Source organism: Chelonoidis abingdonii, chromosome 19, assembly GCF_003597395.2.
Source record: "Chelonoidis abingdonii isolate Lonesome George chromosome 19, CheloAbing_2.0, whole genome shotgun sequence".
NCBI classification, from domain to species: domain Eukaryota; kingdom Metazoa; phylum Chordata; order Testudines; family Testudinidae; genus Chelonoidis; species Chelonoidis abingdonii.
Window position 1 is genome coordinate 1,230,763 of NC_133787.1, and position 17,424 is coordinate 1,248,186.

At 51.1% G+C, this 17,424-nt stretch overlaps 1 protein-coding gene across 1 annotated transcript in view; it reads left to right on the forward strand.

Moving 5' to 3' along the window:
- The window catches only part of FA2H (fatty acid 2-hydroxylase), a 72,700-nt gene extending 55,930 nt beyond the window's left edge, over nt 1-16,770 (forward strand). The window contains exons 5-7 of the mRNA XM_032786147.2: nt 3,894-4,066; nt 5,174-5,426; nt 13,253-16,770. Coding sequence (XP_032642038.2) covers nt 3,894-4,066; nt 5,174-5,426; nt 13,253-13,332 — 506 coding nt within the window. The 3' untranslated portion in view covers nt 13,333-16,770. The remainder of the gene's footprint in view (nt 1-3,893; nt 4,067-5,173; nt 5,427-13,252) is intronic.
- The last annotated feature ends 654 nt before the right edge of the window (nt 16,771-17,424 follow it).

The following is a 17,424-nucleotide window of genomic DNA, read 5'->3' on the forward strand; positions in this document are numbered from 1 at the left end:
CTTAGAGGGTTTATGCTAGCTTCTCAGTTTATGACGCTAAGGTTCAATCTGAGTAGGAAAGCTATGATAGGCTGGAGCACATGATTACGAGGAGAGGCCGAGGGAACTGGGATTGTTTTAGCTGCAGAAGAAGAAGTGGGGGATTTGATAGCTGCTTTCAACTACTGAAGGGGTTCCAAGAGGATGGATCTAGACTGTTCTCAGTGTAGCAGTGACAGAATAAGGAGCAATGGTCTCAAGTTGCAGTGGGGAAGTCTAGGTTGGATGTTAAGAAATTTTCACTAGGATAGTGAAGCACTGGAATGGGTTACTAGGGAGGTGGTTGAATCTCCTTCCTGAGAGCCAGACAAAAGACACAGACCCAAACATTCCGTCCCTGAGCTTTGAAAAATCCGGTTTCCTGATTGGTCCTCTGGTCAGGTGTTTGGTTCCCTTTGTTAACCCTTTACAGGTGAAAGAAATATTAACCCTTAGCTATCTATTTATGACACAGCCCCCTAATCATGATGGTCCCTGCTAGCTTTGGAGTCTGAGTCTGGGTATATATTTGTGTGGCTAGTGGGCCCACTTCCCATGAACTAGCTCCAGCAGCCAGCATGCGTACAGCTCCCCGAGCTGCGGATTACCCCTCCCAGCTTCAGTATGGAGGTACCGTTAGTGTAACAGAGGTGCACTCGCCATATTTAGCTGCATTTCTAACTAAATGTGGGGGGGGGGTGTTCAAGACTGTTTCTGCTAGTGGCTTGCTGCTCCCCCATCTCAGATGGTGGGGTCCCCAGAGCAGACCTGGGCTCTTTGCCAGGGTGGCAGATAACTGTGCTGCTGATACTTGCTCTCAGTCCAAAGACTTTTTTAAAAAAAATCACTGACTCCAGTCTCGGAAACCCTGGCTCTCATGCCCTGTTTTTTTTCTGGCCCTCTCTGCATTGATGTGTCTGAAATGGAACCATCCTGGTGTCGGATAGATATTGAGTCTCTCCAGATTTGAAGGGCTATAGGTGTCCAGACATCAAAGTCTGGCCTGCCGAGGCGTCTGTGAATTGCTTGTGATTCCTAGTTAAGACTAAGGTTTTATCATGGTTATTTTTAGTAAAAAGTCAGGGACAGATCACAGGCAATACCCAGAAATTCACAAAACCTGTGACCTGTCCGTGACTTTACTAAAAATAACCGGGGGACAGGGCTAGGTAGGGGGAGGAATGGAGCCCCGTAGTGGGGGACTGCCAGCCAAGCCCCCCACCATGGCAAGGGGAACAGCCCCAGTTCCAGTAGGGGTCACGCCCACGGGGGGGCACACAGCCACCACTCTGGAGCTGAATGGAAGCAAAAGAATGGCCAGCGCTGTCAGTCTGTAGCCCTGTAAGGTAGTTCGACAAGCCTGTCCCTCAGTGCTGCTGGCGCTGGGCAGACCTCGCACAGTGTGTGGCTTGTTTGTGTGAAATCCCCACTGACCACCCTCCTGCCAGCAACAATTGCAGCCAGAGCATGTTGCTGCCTTTGTTTCTAATGTGCTGTTTTCCTCCCCTGAGCTGCATTCCTTTGGAGATGCCATTTGGTATCAGTGTTGGCTGTGTCCAGGGATGGGTGAATGGCAGGAGAGGGAGAATCTCCTCCTGCTCCTCCTCCTCTCATGTGGCTGTGTCCCACCAGAGCCTGCCATGGTGGCGCGGGTGCAGCTCAAAGGGCTAGAGGGGGCACTGCATTTGGAGCAGATCACTGTCCAATGCTGTTAGCTGGGGTCTTAAAGGGACATCTTCAACTTGGAATCTAGATGTGGGGTTTTTGTGTGTTTGGTTTTTTTTCTTTTTTTTTTAAAACTAGTCTTAAGTAACTTGAAGTGCTGCCTCTGTGCCCCACTTCCAGCCAGCCTCTGTGCCTTTTTTATGAATAATCACATTTCTGACAGCAGTGCCTAAGGGCCAGCTAAGAACAGGCCCCCACTGTGCCAGGTGCTGTACAAACACAGTAGCTGACAGTCTCTGCCCTGCGGCACTTAAAACCAAAACAGACCACGCAGACGCGGGTGCGAAAAGCGTAGAACAGCGAGCAGGGTGAACAGTGCAATGGCAGCAGAGAGCAGGATAATGCTGTGATTTTTATTATTTCAGGGGCTGGGGTTGAGTGAGGCAGGGATCAGCTAAACGGAAAGAGCAGGGATGGGAGGGTAGGGGGGCAGAGCATGAGAAGGGCAGGTGTGAAATTAAGCTGTGGTGAAAAGACCATGAGGCCAGGAAAAGGTTGGAGCAAACAGCCTGTGATGCAGAACTCAGAAAGTCCAGTCAAACCTGTAGCTAGATCTTCAACTGTCGAGAGGATCCGAACTCCCTGCATTAGGAGCCAGCCAGGAGGGGCAGAAGCAGCCCTTGTCAAAGCTTTGTGACACTAGGCAGACTTCCTAACACGTATCTGTTGGTGCCCCCCTGCCCACTGCAATGTTCGCTCTACTGTGCTCTCAGATGGGTTAGGGAGAGTGCTTCCCCCTTGCACCACTGCACGCTTGCAGAGAGTCACCCATGCAACTGATTTGTTCTGGGGTGAGGCTTTCTCCCCTTCTTCCCCCCACCCCTCAAAAGCTAATTGTGAATCTTCTGTGCTGTTGTCTGAGACCTGATCCATGACAGACTGTCAGTCACAAGAGAGGGGGCTTGTCATGCCCATTTTAAAGATCTAAAGTGTCAAACCAGTAGTAAATTCCTGGCCTCAGCTGGTAGCAAGTTGAACAGTCTGTAGCCGGGGGTTGGGGGTGTGTGTGTTTTCTTCTTCCTTTTTCAATAAGCACTACTGTCTGCAGAAGGCATCCCCTAGGGAATGGGGTTGGGGGCACGGCGGCACCGTAGGGGCATACTCCAGGCTGAGACTGAGGGCTGCATGAATCCTATATCACTAGAAGTACCAACTACAGCAGCGTTTAGTGGGGAAGCGGGTAGGCACCACATGGCCCAAGTGCTAGGGACTCTCATGCTAGCTGGCTTCCCTCTCCAGTGAACATCCCCCCACGCACACACCCCAAGAATCTGGCTTTGCTTCTGCAGAGTAAATGACTGGGGATCATACAAAGAAGCATGTTTGAGCCATGCCATGGGACAACAGCCCTCCCATTGATGTTCTCTAACTAGTGCACAGTGTCCTGATAGAGGCAGATCTGTCTGTGGAACAATGGGAACGCACTCCAGCCTGGCAGCAGCCTCCACGCAACCTTCCCTTTAAATACACAGAAGACAATGGCAGAAGCATCAGCTGCTCAATTAAAAATCTGATTGGAGGGTGGGAGGTTTAGTCTTTGCTGGGAGACTCCATGGTACAGACGGTGGTTCTGCTTCTGCAAGCAGATTAAGAGGGGCTCTGGCCCTTTCCAGTGTGAGGGGTATCAGGAAATCAGGAGGGGGTGAAGGAGCCAAAAGGTGCAACGGGCAGGGTGCAGGAAGCAGAGGTGTGAGGGAAGAGATGGGGTGAGTTAGGCAGAGTCTGGAGAAAGGAGGAGATATGGAAGGAGTGGAGATCACTGAAGGCATCTGAGGGGGACGAGGTGGGTGGACATGGTCAGTGTTGCTCCAGGGGAGGAGGAGAATCTTGACTGTGGCATTTGGAGAGTGGGGAACTGAGGAACTGGAGGTGTTTGCAGTGGTCAAGTCAAGGATTGACAGGCTTTAGCAGTAAGGCTAACTTGTTGCCAGAACAGAGCCTGGCTGGCAGGGGAGAGGAGAGGAGACTTCGAGCCCTCCTAGAGGGTCTGGGTGGATATGTCTGAAGCTGCTAAAGAGGAAATACAATAAATCTGGGAAGCACAAAGTAAACGTGAAAGAAGCAGTGACACGTGACGTGATCTTGTCTTGCTCGCTAGCCGTGGTAGTGCTGCATGGTTGCTGATAGCTGCATGTCTCCTTGTCGTGTAGAGTACTCCATCCCTGTGCACAAGTACTTCTTCCCATTCATCTTCGTGCTGGGAATGTTCCTGTGGTCCTTAATAGAGTATCTCATCCATCGCTTTCTCTTCCACATGAAGCCACCTGCTAGTAACTATTATCTCATCACACTGCATTTCTTGTTGCATGGCCAGCATCACAAGGTGAGTAGTGCTCACCCCTGCTTGCAATGTAGGGAGTGGCACAACAGATCTCTGGAGATAACAACCTCAGACATGGGAATTGTGGAGCTTAGTCATGCATGTCTGCGTGATTCGTAGCATCTCTCTGATTAGGAAAGGAGCACCACCCAGTGCTATTAGACTTGCCCAGAGCAACAGCCTTGCCACAAAAGCTAAAATTCAAGGTCTGACCGAAGTTGCGGAGCCGTGCTTAGACACGCACAGGACCAGCTCCAGTGGCAGCCTGCCAGTCTCTTGGCACATGGCATGGCAAGCCATATGCAGCAAGACTCCAGATGTAGGCGCATTTGCCTAGAATTTCTCGGTGGTGACTGGAAACGCTTTAGCACCTGTGAAGGCTGCTGACGCAGCATTGTGTTTCTCAATGACTCAAAGCAGGGTGAGGTGCTACATCCCTTCTACAACAGTAGATGCTTTAGCACTAGTAATGGGAAAGGCGGAAGCCCTGAGACTTGTTGGGTAACTAGAAATTGGGTGAGTTGATTTGTGAATGTAATATCCCAAATCCATGAATGCGGTGCCAGCTTCTTGGCTGGCGGAAATCAACATCACTCAACTGAACTCAAAGGAGCTGGGCCAATCTGCACCAGGTAGGGGTCTGACCAGGTTGCAACTTAAATGGTTAAAAGTAGCTTTTAACAAACTTACCCTTCTGTGGGCACCTGAGCTGCCTTGGCAACCTCTAGCTCTGTTAGGGTTGGGAACAGTGGCAAAGTAGTTTTAGAAGTGGCCACTGCTACAACTAGAAGAACTCTAACCCCCTGAAAGGTGGAGCTGGCCATTGTAGCCAACCTAACACCCCAACAGGCACTTGTAGATGCTTCTGACGTTGCTTGGAAGCTCACTCATAATGCCTTAAACACAGCTCCTTTGGCTGGTCAGAGGTTCCACAATAGCTATTTGTAGACCTCAAGAGCAGAGGCAGACGTATTTGTAGCTTCTGATCTGATGGTAATTGTTCACGTTGCCCCCTCTCTCTCTGGGTCACGTGAACCAGGAGAGTATCACACCTGGGTTCCTTAAACATGCTAGGAACTCATCTTGTCCATTGTCCGTCTCTGCCTCCAGTGTCCGTTTGACAGCTCCCGTCTGGTCTTCCCTCCTGTGCCTGCATCGCTGGTGATTGGGTTTTTCTACACCCTCTTGCGCCTGCTGCTCCCTGAAGCAGTTGGCATGTCCATGTTTGTCGGCGGGCTGTTTGGTTATGTTGTCTACGACATGACTCATTACTACCTGCACTACGGCTCGCCAAAGAAAGGCACCTACCTGTACGGGCTGAAGGCTTATCACGTGAAGCACCACTTCGAACACCAAAAATCAGGTACCTGCCCCTTTCTTCTCCTTCCTGCTGCCCCCTCGGAACAGACATGTGACCGGCGAACACTGGTGACCCCTGGGGAGCTGAGACAGCAGGTCAGACTGTGCTCGTTAGGGCTGCATCATCCATGCCTTGGGGTTGGGGTGATGTGTCTCTGTACCATCATTTATCTCATAACCTCCCCAGGCTTTGCTCTTCTCCTCTGAGTCAGCTGGAGCTCCGCTCCTGTGCGCATAAATCTCCTGGAGACTTAAAACTGGGCCCATGCTTTTAATCACAAAGGCCTGACTTTCGGTGCCCAAGGCCACATTTAGGCAAAGAAAAAAGTGGCCTGATCCTCTCACATGTTGAGCCCTGGCAGCCCCTCCCAAGGACAAGAAAAGCTGCAAGTTCTCAGCAGCCACTTATTGTGATGCCTAAACATGGCCTTGGGTACTTAAAGTTAGGCGTGTCTGATTAAAAGCCTGCCCCCAGTTTTGAGTTTCCAAGAGGTTTACGCAAGCAGCAGAGAAGTTCCAGCCTGGCGGTAAGGGCACAGACGCATACGCCACCCCAATGAGGCTTTGTAAATGGTAGTGGTGTGTTCTCTTGTCAGTCTCTGTTTTCCTCCAGTTATTGTCTGATGTTTGAAGAAAGTGTGGGACGCTTTTCCCCCTCTTGATTCACTTTCTTCAAACTTGCTGTTAATCAGGGGGACTGAAATCAAGCTCAGGAAATTCCAGTGCATATGGCTGACTACTGAGCCTTAACTCTGCCCCTGTTTGTATGTGCCTTGATTAAGGCAAGTTGTGTACTTGATTCAGGAAACTTACTTTGATTTATTAAATGTGCAGATTTAATACTCTACAATTACATACAAACATATACAAAAAATTAATTTGAATCAGTTGCAAACAGATGCTTCCTAGTCTACCAAGAATCCTATTTCAGAGCTTTTTACATTTGAAACAAACCTTAACTACTTCCTTGTGTGTGCAGACATAGGGAATGGGGACTGCACAGATGCACGTGTACCTGAAACAGCGGCAGCTCCAGGCACCAGTTCTCCAAGCGTGTGCCTAGGGCAGCAAGCTGCAGGGGGCGGCCTGCTGGTCACCGTAAGGGTAGCTGTCAGGCTGCGGATTTGGCGGCAATTTGGTGGCGGGTACGGCAAAGCCGTGGGACCGGCGGACCTCCCTCAGGCAAGCCACCGAAGGCTGCCTGACTGCTGGGCTTGAGGCAGCAAAAAAGCTAGAGCAGCCCCGACCTGAAATTGTAGAAGGTTTTTCCTTGTGACCAGAACACTAGTATTTGAGATGAAGCTGAACTTGTGTGATTCTATTGGTGCACGAGGGCAGAGTTAAAGTGGTGCATTCAGCCATGACTTCTGAAATTGGGAGGATTTTAAGGCTGTAAATAAAGCTATGGTAATGTAGAGGCTGGGTGGATTTAAATAATCACAGAATCCTAGAATGTCAGGGGTGGAAGGGACCTCAGGAGGTATCTAGTCCAACCCCCTGCTCAAAGCAGGACCAACCCCAACTAAATCATCCCAGCCAGGGCTTTGTCAAGCCGACTAAAAATCCTCTAGGTGGAGATTTCACCACCTGCCTCCAGAACCCATTCCAGTGCTTCACCACCCTCCTAGTGATATAGTGTTCCTAAATCCAACCTAGATCTCCCCACTGCAACGTGAGACCGTTACTCCTGTTCTGTCCCTGCCACCACTGAGAACAGTTAAGTTCCATCCCTTGGAACCCCCTTCAGGCAGTTGAAGGCTGCTATCAAATCCTCCTCCTCACTCTTCTCTTGCTGCAGACTAAATAACTCCAGTTCCCTTCAGCCTCCCCTCATAAGCATGGTCCCCAGCCCCCATATATTTCATTGCCCTTCCACTGGACTTTCTCCACAATTTCTCACATCCCTCTGATAGCGAAGGCAAAACAGACAGAATACTCCCCAGATGTGGCCTCACCAGTGTTGAATAGAGGAATATCACTTCCCTCGATCTGTGGCAATGGTCTCCTAATGCAGCCCCAATTATGCCTGTGGCCTTCCTTGGCAACAAGGGCACCTGCTGACTCATATCCAGCTTTCATCTAGCTGTATCCCCAGGTCTTGCTATGCCAGAACTGCTGCTAGCCACTCGGTCCCCAGCCTGTAGCAGTGCATGGGATTATTTCTTCCTTCCTAAGTGCAGGACTCTGCACTTGTCCTTGTCGAACCTCATCAGATTTCTTTTGGTCCAATCCTCTAATTTGTCTAGGTTCCTCTGTATCCTATCCCTACCCTCCAGCGTATCTACCATTCCTTCCAGTTTAGTGTCATCTGCAAACTTGCTGAGGGTGCAATTAATTCCATCATCCAGATCATTAATAAAGATGTTGAACAAAACCGGCCCCAGGATCGACTCTCTGGGGCACTGCGCTTGATACTGGCTGCCAACTAGATATGGAGCGATTGATCACTACCCATTGAGCCCGACAATCTAGCCAGCTTTCTATCTACCTTATAGTCTGTCCATCCGGCCCATACTGCTTTAACTTGCTGTCAAGAATATTGTGGGAGACCGTATCAAAAGCTTTGCTAAAGTCAAGATATATCACATCCACCACTTTCCCCATATCCACGGAGCCAGTTATCTCATCACAGAAGGCAATCAGGTAGGTTAGGCATGACTTGCTTTCGGTGAATCCATGTTGACTGTTTCTGATCACCTTCCTCTCCTCCAAATGCTTCAGAATGGTTTCCTTGAGGACCTGCTCTATGATTTTGCCAGGGATTGAAGTGTGGCTGCCAGTCTGTAGTTCCCCGTGTTCTCTTTCTTCCCTTTTTTAAAGATGAGCACTATATTTGCCTTTTTCCAGTCGTCTGGGGCCTCCTCTGATTGCCACAAGTTTTCAAAGATAATTTCCAATGGCTCTGCAATCACATCAGCCAACTCCCTCAGCACCCTTGGATTCATTAGATCTGGACCCATGGAGTTGTGCACATCCAGCTTTTCCTAATAGTCCTTAACCTGTTCTTTCACCACTAAGGGCTGCTCACCTCTTCCCCATACTGTGCTGCCCAGTTCAGTAGTCTGGGAGCTGACTTTGTCTGTGAAGACCAAGGCAAAAAAAGCATTGAGTACTTCAGCTTTTTCCATATCATCTGTCACTAGGTTGCCTCCCCCATTTAGTAAAGGGCCCACACTTTCCCTGACCACCTTCTTGTTGCTAACATACCTGTAGAAACCCTTCTTGTTGCCCTTCACATCCCTTGCTAGCTGCAACTGCAGTTGTGTTTTGGCCTTCCTGATTACACCCCTGCATGCTCGAGCAATATTTTTATACTCCTCTCTAGTCATCTGTCCAAATATCCACTTCTTGTAAGCTTCCCTTCTGAGTTTAAGCTCACCAAAGATTTCATTGTTAAGCCAAGCTGATCGCCTGCCATATTTGCTATTCTTTCTGCACGTCGGGATGGTTTGTTTTGGCACCCCTGAACAGGCTTTTTTAAAATACAGCCAGCTCTCCTGGACTCCTTTCCCCCTCATATTAGCTTCCCAGGAGATCCTGCCCTTCAGCTCCCTAAGGGACTCAGTCTGCTTTTCTGAAGTTCAGGGTCCATATTTTGCTACTCTCCTTTCTTCCTTTTGTCAGGATCCTGAACTCAACCATCTCATGGTCACTGCTGCCTAGGTTGCCACCCACTTTTACTTTTCCTGCTGATTCTTCCCTGTTTGTAAGCAGTAAGTCAAGAGGAGCACAGCCCCTAGTGGGTTCCTCCAGCATTTCTACCAGGAAGTTGTCCCCAACACTCTCCAGAAACTTCCAGGATTGTCTGTGCATTGCTGTATTGCTCTCTCCAGGGTGATTGAAGTCCCCCATTAGAACCAGAGCCTGTGACCTGGAAACTTCAATTAGTTGTCCGAAGAAAGCCTCATCTGCCTCATCCTCCTGGTCTGGTGGTCTATAGCACACGCCCACCATGACATCACCCTTGTTGCTCTCGCCCCTAAACTTAACCCAAAGACTCTCAACAGGCTTTTCTCCAGTTTCAAACTAGAGCTCTGAGCAATCACACCGCTCTTACATACAATGCAGCTCCTCCACTCTTCCTCCCGTACCTGACCTTCCTGAACAGTTTATACCCATCCATGACAGTGCTTCAGTCATGTGAAGTGGTCCACCATGTCTCTGTTATTCCAATCACATCATAGTTCCTTGAATATGCCAGGACTTCCAATTCTTCCTGCTTGTTTCCCAGGCTTTTATAGACTCATAGGTCAGAAGGGACCAATATGATCATCTTGCGTTCTTGTACCTACACCCAAGACAACTAGCTGATTCCTGATCCATACTGAGAAAGTAGGGCAGGCTTCCCATCTTGTACCCTCCTCCTTGTTTTTTCTCCCAGTATCCCACTCCCCCACTTACCTCTGGGTTTAGGTCACCGTCCCCTGGGTGAACCTAGTTTAAAGCCCTCCTCACTAAGTTAGCCAGCCTGCCTGCGAAGATGCTCTTCCCTCTCTCCCTTAGGTGGAGCCCATCTCTTCCTAGCAATCCTTCTTCCCGGAACAGCATCCCAGAATCCAAAGCCCTCTCGCTGACACCACCTGCATAACCACGCATTCACCTCCACAATTCCCAGGTCCCTACTTGGGTCTTTTCCTTCAACAGGGAGGATGGACGAGAACACGACTTGCACCTCAAACTCCTTTATGCTTCCCAGAGCCATGTAGTCTACAGTGATCTGTTCAAGGTCTTTCTTAGCAGTATCATTGGTGCCCACGTGGAGAAGTAGGAAGGGGTAGTGGTCTGAAGGCTTGATCAGTCTCGGCAAACACTCCATCACATCCTGGATTCTAGCTCCAGGCAAGCAGCACACTTCTCTTTGTTCCTCTTTATTAAAAACTTAAGCCATCTAGTCAGCTGCAGCTCTGCAATGGTTTGACAGGTATGTGGGTGGGAAAATCTAGGTGCTGAGAAGTGAGTTCAAAGGTTTTAAGAGGTGGCTGCTGCTTTCTGAATTGGCACTAAAATGCAGCAGTGCTAAGGGCACTGTCTCCCTGAGCTTGTAGCCTTTCTGATGGGGTATAATGCAAGTCCTGACTACTTCTGATAATTAAAGTGCCTGTTTAAATGTTAGGCAGGGGTCAGGGTGTTGGCTCCAATGACCTGTTAAAACTCCCCCGTCATGCTAAATTTCCACCTGTACCTTTTGCTTGGGTTTTTGTAGAGTTCACTTCCTGCTAAACTGCGGTGTACATCTGCTGCTGCACTCTCTTCCTCAGAGGTGGCTGCATTTCAGTGGTGGGAGAAGTAATTGTGGCTTCTGCAATCCTCAACAAATTTTTGTTAAAGCTCTGAGGATATGTCTATTCTGAGCACTCCTTAGAGTGACGTGTTGAGCACATACACTGAATGCCCAGCTAGCCCAAGTACAAAGAGCAGTGTAGATGCTTCCAGTGCCGGAGCATTTCCTCACTGCCTCCCCATGCCAGAGCCTTTCACTGACACATGTAGCTACGCATCACAGTGTGGATGCATCTTGTTTTTCACTGCAGTGTGTAACTACACATACCCTGCGTGCTGCTGCCAGTGGGGTGCACTGTTGAGGTACCCTGCTACTGTTTCATTAGGGTGAAAAATTCTTATAGAAATTAAAGCTCAGATTTAGCCTGCGGCATGGAGTGTGAGGCTTATATCTGTGGGCATTGCCTAGCCAGCATTATCTGACCAGCCCTGGGCTCTCGGCATCTTCCTCTTCCATTAGCCACTGATGACGTGCTACCTGAGCTGCCTCCAGACTATGCAGATGGAGAGGCACATCTCAAATGCCTCAGGCTGGTGGAAAGGTCAGGTTCCAGAATACCCCTTTCCGCTTCTCAAGTGATCATTGGCTCAGGAGCGCAATGGTTATCTCCATTTTCCAGACAGGGAAACTGAGGCACACTGAGATTAAGTGACTTTCCCAAGGCTACACTGTCACCAAAGAACAGGCACCCTAAAACCATGCTGATAAGTGTATATCCATACTCTGAGGAGAGGGTGAGGTCTCCAAACAAGCATATCTCTCTGCCTGGTTTCCTATGAGAAAAGTGCTATGCATAGATAGCTTTTGTTGTCATGAATGCAGGATAGCTGGGCTGTCAAACACTTTCTCTTCCCACAGGCAGGCAGCCTTTGTTCTGTTCTCTTCTCTTCTCCTAAGGGAATGGATTTCTCTGTGCCATGCAACACTTGCAGTCTGGTACTGGTCCTAGAGGAGACCTGGGTTGTTCAGGCTGGCGAGGGTTGGCTGTGTTAGTGGTGACCCATTTGGGGCCCAGAGGGAGGGAGCTGGTCCCGCCTCTGCTTCTCATTCCATGGTTGCTTTTAGTCTCTGAAGTGCATAAAAACCCTCTGGCTTTCCCCAGGAACTTATGCAATTCCCTGGAAATGCTCTGCTCCTCCCGCCTTCTTGGAAAAGCCACTAAAGGCCAGTGCTGGGTTTTTAAAAACACTCTCACTTCTTTCCAGTGTCTCTTTTTTTTCAAATGGAATGATTCCATAGATCAAAGGTATTCCTCCCCGTCTGCAAGGCCTTAGTCCCTTATATGCCTTGCTCCACTGGGAGTGGTGGGGGGCGTGGAGGCCTAGCACTGTGCAAGAGCCCAGTGCAGAATATTCATTGGGTATTGTGGGTAACCATGCCACAGAAGGGTTGCTAGCCGGTATCCGGGTCCATGCTGCTGCATCAAGCACATACCCAGGGTCCCCAGCGGGCTCATTGGCCTGGAGCATGGGAGGAGCTATGCTAAATTTAATATCTTCAAATGCAAAATGAGCAAACACTCTGGAGGGTGCCCAAGAGCTCTGCTGTGCTCAGCAAAAGAGCAATGATCCTTGGAGCAGCATTCAACAGCTCTCAGACATGCCCGCTTTGGAGGGCAGGGGGCACTAGCACTCGTGCAGTTTTCTGAGCCATGGCACCTTCTCCCACCACTGAGTGCAGCAGTTGATATACACAGCAGTTTAGGCTGGAAGTGAACACTACAAAACCCAGTTGAATATATGGATAGAAATTTAGCATGACAGACTGGTGCAGAGAGCTTGTTGCCACAGCTTCCCTCACTGTCCATGCTGAATGTCTAGCTGGAGGGGAGATGTAGCCAATTCCGTAATGTTCTCCCTCCCTCTGCCTGAGCCAGGAAAACCCCTTCCAAACAGGAGCCGCCCATACAGTGCCTGTGCCAGGTGACCATTCTCTGGGAATGCCCAGACCTGGTGCCAGCTCTCCCTCACACTGCCAAGTCCCAAGAGCAAGGGGAATCTCCCGAATCTTGCGCTGTGTCAAAGAAGTCTCAGGCTGCCAGCTGCTCCTAGGTGGCTCACACTCGGGGGCTGAGGTTTGTAGGCCCAAATCTCCTCCCATCGCCTTGGCGGCCCAGCACTTCAGTTGTTACTTGCCTCAGAATCCGCTGGTGGCTGCAGTTAGTCTAAATTCACCCCTGGGGAGCAGCAGCGTTCCAGCCATGCAGCTGGCGTGGAGTCACCGTACGCTGACCTGGCTGGCTGTGCTCCCTGGGGATCTCCGCTCTCACTGGCTGAGGCAGGAGGAGAGGGGTGGGGGTCTAATGGGCACGACGCCGGACAGAGCCAATTCCCAGTTCAGCCCCAGCGGGACCTTGGGCGAATTACTAACTCTATCCTGTGCCTCCCCGGCTATAGAATGAGGACCCTTCATTACTGACGGTGAGGTGCTCAGACAGGAAATGATGAAAGCCATATAAGACAGATCAGGGGACCATTTTTTGAATGCCAATTCACACAGCCTCTCACTCTCTCTCTTCTTCCCTCCTCCTCTGCCCCCCCCCCCCCAAGGCTTTGGCATCACCAGTCGATTTTGGGACCGTCCATTTAAAACACTAATCCCAGAGGAAACCTTTGAGAAAGAGGATTAACATCCATGGCTCCCCTGCTTGGCATCTGGCTCCTGTGTCCCTGGTGTGCCACGCTGCCACCTCCCCTTCCACCAGCACAGGACGTTGTGGGGGGGCATCCACCTTTGCAGAACTGAATGACTGGGAGTAAAGGCCCCTCGACCATGGAGGGAGAACTCTGCTCTGTGTTGCTGGCTTCTGTCACTCTGACCTCATGGCCTCTGCCCAGCTCCTGAGAGGCAGCGGCGCCTGTGAGTTTAAAGGCAGGTATTTCTCCTGAGAGGGATCTACACAGTGTTCTCTAATGATGCCTTAAAGGTCGTCATGCCCCTCAGCGTGGAGCAGTAACTTTGTGTGTTTGCAGTGAGTCCGCCAGGAGAAGAGGTGGCTGCTGTGTAAGTGCTCTGGGTTTCTTTGCTCTGAGCTCATCAGCAAGGAGGGAGGAAGGAATGGGGACAAGAACTAACTGCCAAGTCATGAGCTGCATCTAAACCATCCTTGCAACCTGCGTTGTAAACACCACAGCAGGCTGCAACCAGCTCTGGGGGGAGCTGCAGCTCAGGGAGACTTCAGATCCCATGATGCACTAAATTCTGCATCCAACTGTCCTGGCCCAGTGCTGAACTGGCCGTTCTGGTCAAGAGGAAGCATTACATGCTGTGACCTGTATTCTCTATGGGTGGCATCTCCCCATTCCAGATGGGAAAGGGGAGTCTGGGCCTTAGGGGAAGACTCGGCAGGCAGCCACATGCAGTCCCACTGTTGGCGCTGGAGTGAAGGGATAGATGCTTCAGCTCTCCAAATGCCAGGGGCTGGCCCCACTCCCAAGGGCTTGTTAATTCCAAGTGAAGCATGGCAGTACACAGAGGAGGAGGGGCTGCCACTCTGTTGGACACTGGCTTCCCGTCCTGCTCGACAATTGGGGCCCAGTGCTGTCATTTATCCCGCAGTGCATTAGCCGTGCAGTCAGAATCCCGCCCACCCAGCGCACACACGCGTTAGGTACAAAGCTTTTGGCTTTGGTGCCACATGGCAAAATCGTGCCTGCGACACCATCCCCCCCTTGGAACCAGCCCGTCCATCATGGGCCTTGCTCTGTAGGCCGGAGAAGATGCATGGGCTGCAGCACCAAAACCCTGCAGATCGCAACCCCTTCCTGAGGGGTTGCCTGCCCTCCGGAGGGCAGAGTATCCCGGCTCACTGCACTGCCAGTCTGACGCATCTCCTGCTTTGGTGTCTGAGTGGAGAGGAGCCTGTGGCTGAAGGGAGCTCTCTGGGCTCAGCGGGCAGGGGGAGAGGAATTGCAGCAATGATGCTCCAGCTTCTGCCCCTGCTCAGGCCCCTTCCCTCTGTCTAGTGGGTTTGTTAGGGGTGGGGGGTAGGATATCTGTTCTCCCTGCCCCAACTTAAATCCTTGCAACAGCCAAAGCGAAGGACAGTGCCTGTCCAGGCCAGACCCACTGGAAGTTAGGAGTCCCTGAGCCCAGAGGGGGAGGAGGGTGCTGCAGTGAATGGCCACCCTAGGGCCTGCTAGGAGCAGAATTCCCTCCTTTCCCATCTGATCTTCCCAGTTGTGGGGCCATGGGCTTTCCTCTGAGGCTCCAGAATGGCCATGTCCTTCCTGGCTAGGTGGGGTGTTTTGAATATGGATGCCGGTGACTCCAGGAGCCACTAAGGGCCCCTCTGAGCCAGGCTGAGCTCTTGGGCCACAGCACGGCCTGCAGAGCCGGAACTGCCCTTCCAGCTCTGTCGGAGATGGGCAACACCCACTGTCTCCTGCCTCCAATGGCCCTGCCCATTCTGCCTAGCGTCTGGCACTGGTGGCTGAGTGCAGACACAGGTGGGGCACTGGGACTCCCCGATGGGCGCTCTGTGCTGTGGCACACCTCTGGGCCCGTTGGCTCCCTTGTAGAAAAGGAAAATTGTGCTGCTGTCTAATTTTCCTCTCCTCTTTCCTGTTGGCTCTCAGTTCCATGCCTTTACCTGCCTCCTCCCGTAAGGTGGGAGGAGAGGGGTGAGGGAAATGAGAAGGAGCTTGCTTTGTGGCCAGATGACCAAGCCAAACAAGTGATGGAGCCAGCAATCTTTGCCAGGGCTCTCCTGAGTCCTACCCCAAGACTCTTCTTCTGCGTCTGCTGCCGGCAGGTTCAGAAGCATCTGGCTCACACCCTGCCTCTCATGGGATTCAGGTCTTACAATAGCAGAGGTGCCATCTGCTTTCTCTGTGAGTGCCACCTGTGCCCAGTCCCATCCTGGAGAGACACCAGCTGGGCGAGTGCTCAGAGTTCCAGGAGAAGTCTCGCTCCCCTTAGAACTAGCTTAACATCTGGCGCTGCTACGTCCTAGGTTTGGGGCCAAGGGGCTCTGAGAACTCTGCCCTTCTCAGGGTGGGCCAGACTGTCCACAGCTGACTTGCCAAGGTAGGGGATTCTTGGATCCCCAGACTTTCCTTCCCCTCCCCCATGGTGGGCCACTGATACACGGGTGGAATCTGCTGCACAGCAGGCCCTGATAGATGAAGTGGCAAATGTGCCCTCACCCCACACTTCCTGCTCTCCCCTTCTTGGGGCTGCTGCAGGCATTCCCACTCTTTCTGCTTCTCCTCGGCTGGCAGTGTTCTCTAGCTCTCTGCCTTGCCAGCCCAGCAGTCTCCTGCTGCTCTCCGGGTCCCCTTGCCATGCGTCTCCTTCCCAAATTCAGCACCTTGCTCCACAGCTTGGGGAAAGAGCACCCACCCGCTGGAGCATCCAAAGTGTAGCTAGCTGCCTCCACAAGATGGCACTGACTGCTCCCTTGAGGAGACCGTGTTCATACGGGGTCCAGTCCCCCACCCACCCCCGACATCGGAATCCGGGCCATTGTTGTTAAGCATCGTGCAGTGTTCATGACTTTTGGTGTTAAATAAGCTCCTAGAGTCTGGAAGCTGCTGCTAACATGCTTGCCACAAACCTGCAGCTGACTAACCCCTGGACGTATGACAGCTCCTGTATTGCAAACTAGGCCGTGCCCTGGCACTACCTTCCCCACCCCAAGATCTGAGGCATGTAGCACTTGTGACATTGACCAGATCACTTCAGAGGGGTTGTTTTTTTTTTCAAGTCACCCCCATAAGCTGGGATCTGGGGTGGATTCCAGCTGTGGGGGGGGGGGGGGTGCTTGGGGAGCCCAGCTGAGCCAGGGGTAAGGCTCTTGCAGTTTTGTGTCTTGCCTTCTAACTCAGTGCACAATATCTTTTTTTTTTTTGCCAGATTTATCCTGTTAATGTTTTTTGTAGACATTGGCTACTTGAAACTTAAACTCCAATGAACATAATTGCTAAGAGGCCTCTTATTTTTGATGATTCTATGATTTGTTTTTCCCTAATGTCTGCTGCTGACATTGAAAGGTTTGAAATTAAAATTATCCATAAAACTGTAGAAGTGACATCATTGTAAATAAACTGTATATTTTGAGAAAAAATTGTTTAGAAGTGTGTGGATGTTTTCATACGTCTTGGGATGCTCTCAGCCCGGCGGGGGGCACCTAGACTGGTTTACCTTAACAAGAGACCACACCCAAACCTGAAGCCCCATGATGTCCCAGCTACCTGTGGTTCCTAGCTACTGGTGCTGGCGCATGGTTTCAGATGCCTCCAGTCAGGCACTTCTAGAAGGAATTTCCCATGACTTTTTTCCCTACTTCACCATCTTCCATCTCTGTCCCTGAGATAAGGCAGAGCGCTCAGCCATGGCACCTGCAGGGCAGCAGCTCTTAGCAAAGCTGGTAGAACTGAATGTCCTGCAGACTTCTGGGCATCCCCATTGGCCATGAATTGGTTGGGAGTATGTAGATTTTCCCTAGACTTGTGCCAATCACGGGGGGAGGGGGACAGCAGCCATGAGTCAGCCTGTGGGTACATCTGCACTGGAGCTGAACTTTCAGATTGCGGAGACATATCCACACTAGCTCTGAGAGTGAAGTGTAGCGGTGCAGCGTGAGCACCAAGAGGGTGAACCGCCCTGAGTCCAATCCTGGCTGAAACCCTGGCTCCGTCTGTGAGGAATCTCACCCATGTAATTGCTGACCACAGGCCAGCAAACTGGCTGGCAGGTGCTACCTGCACTGCAGCATGGT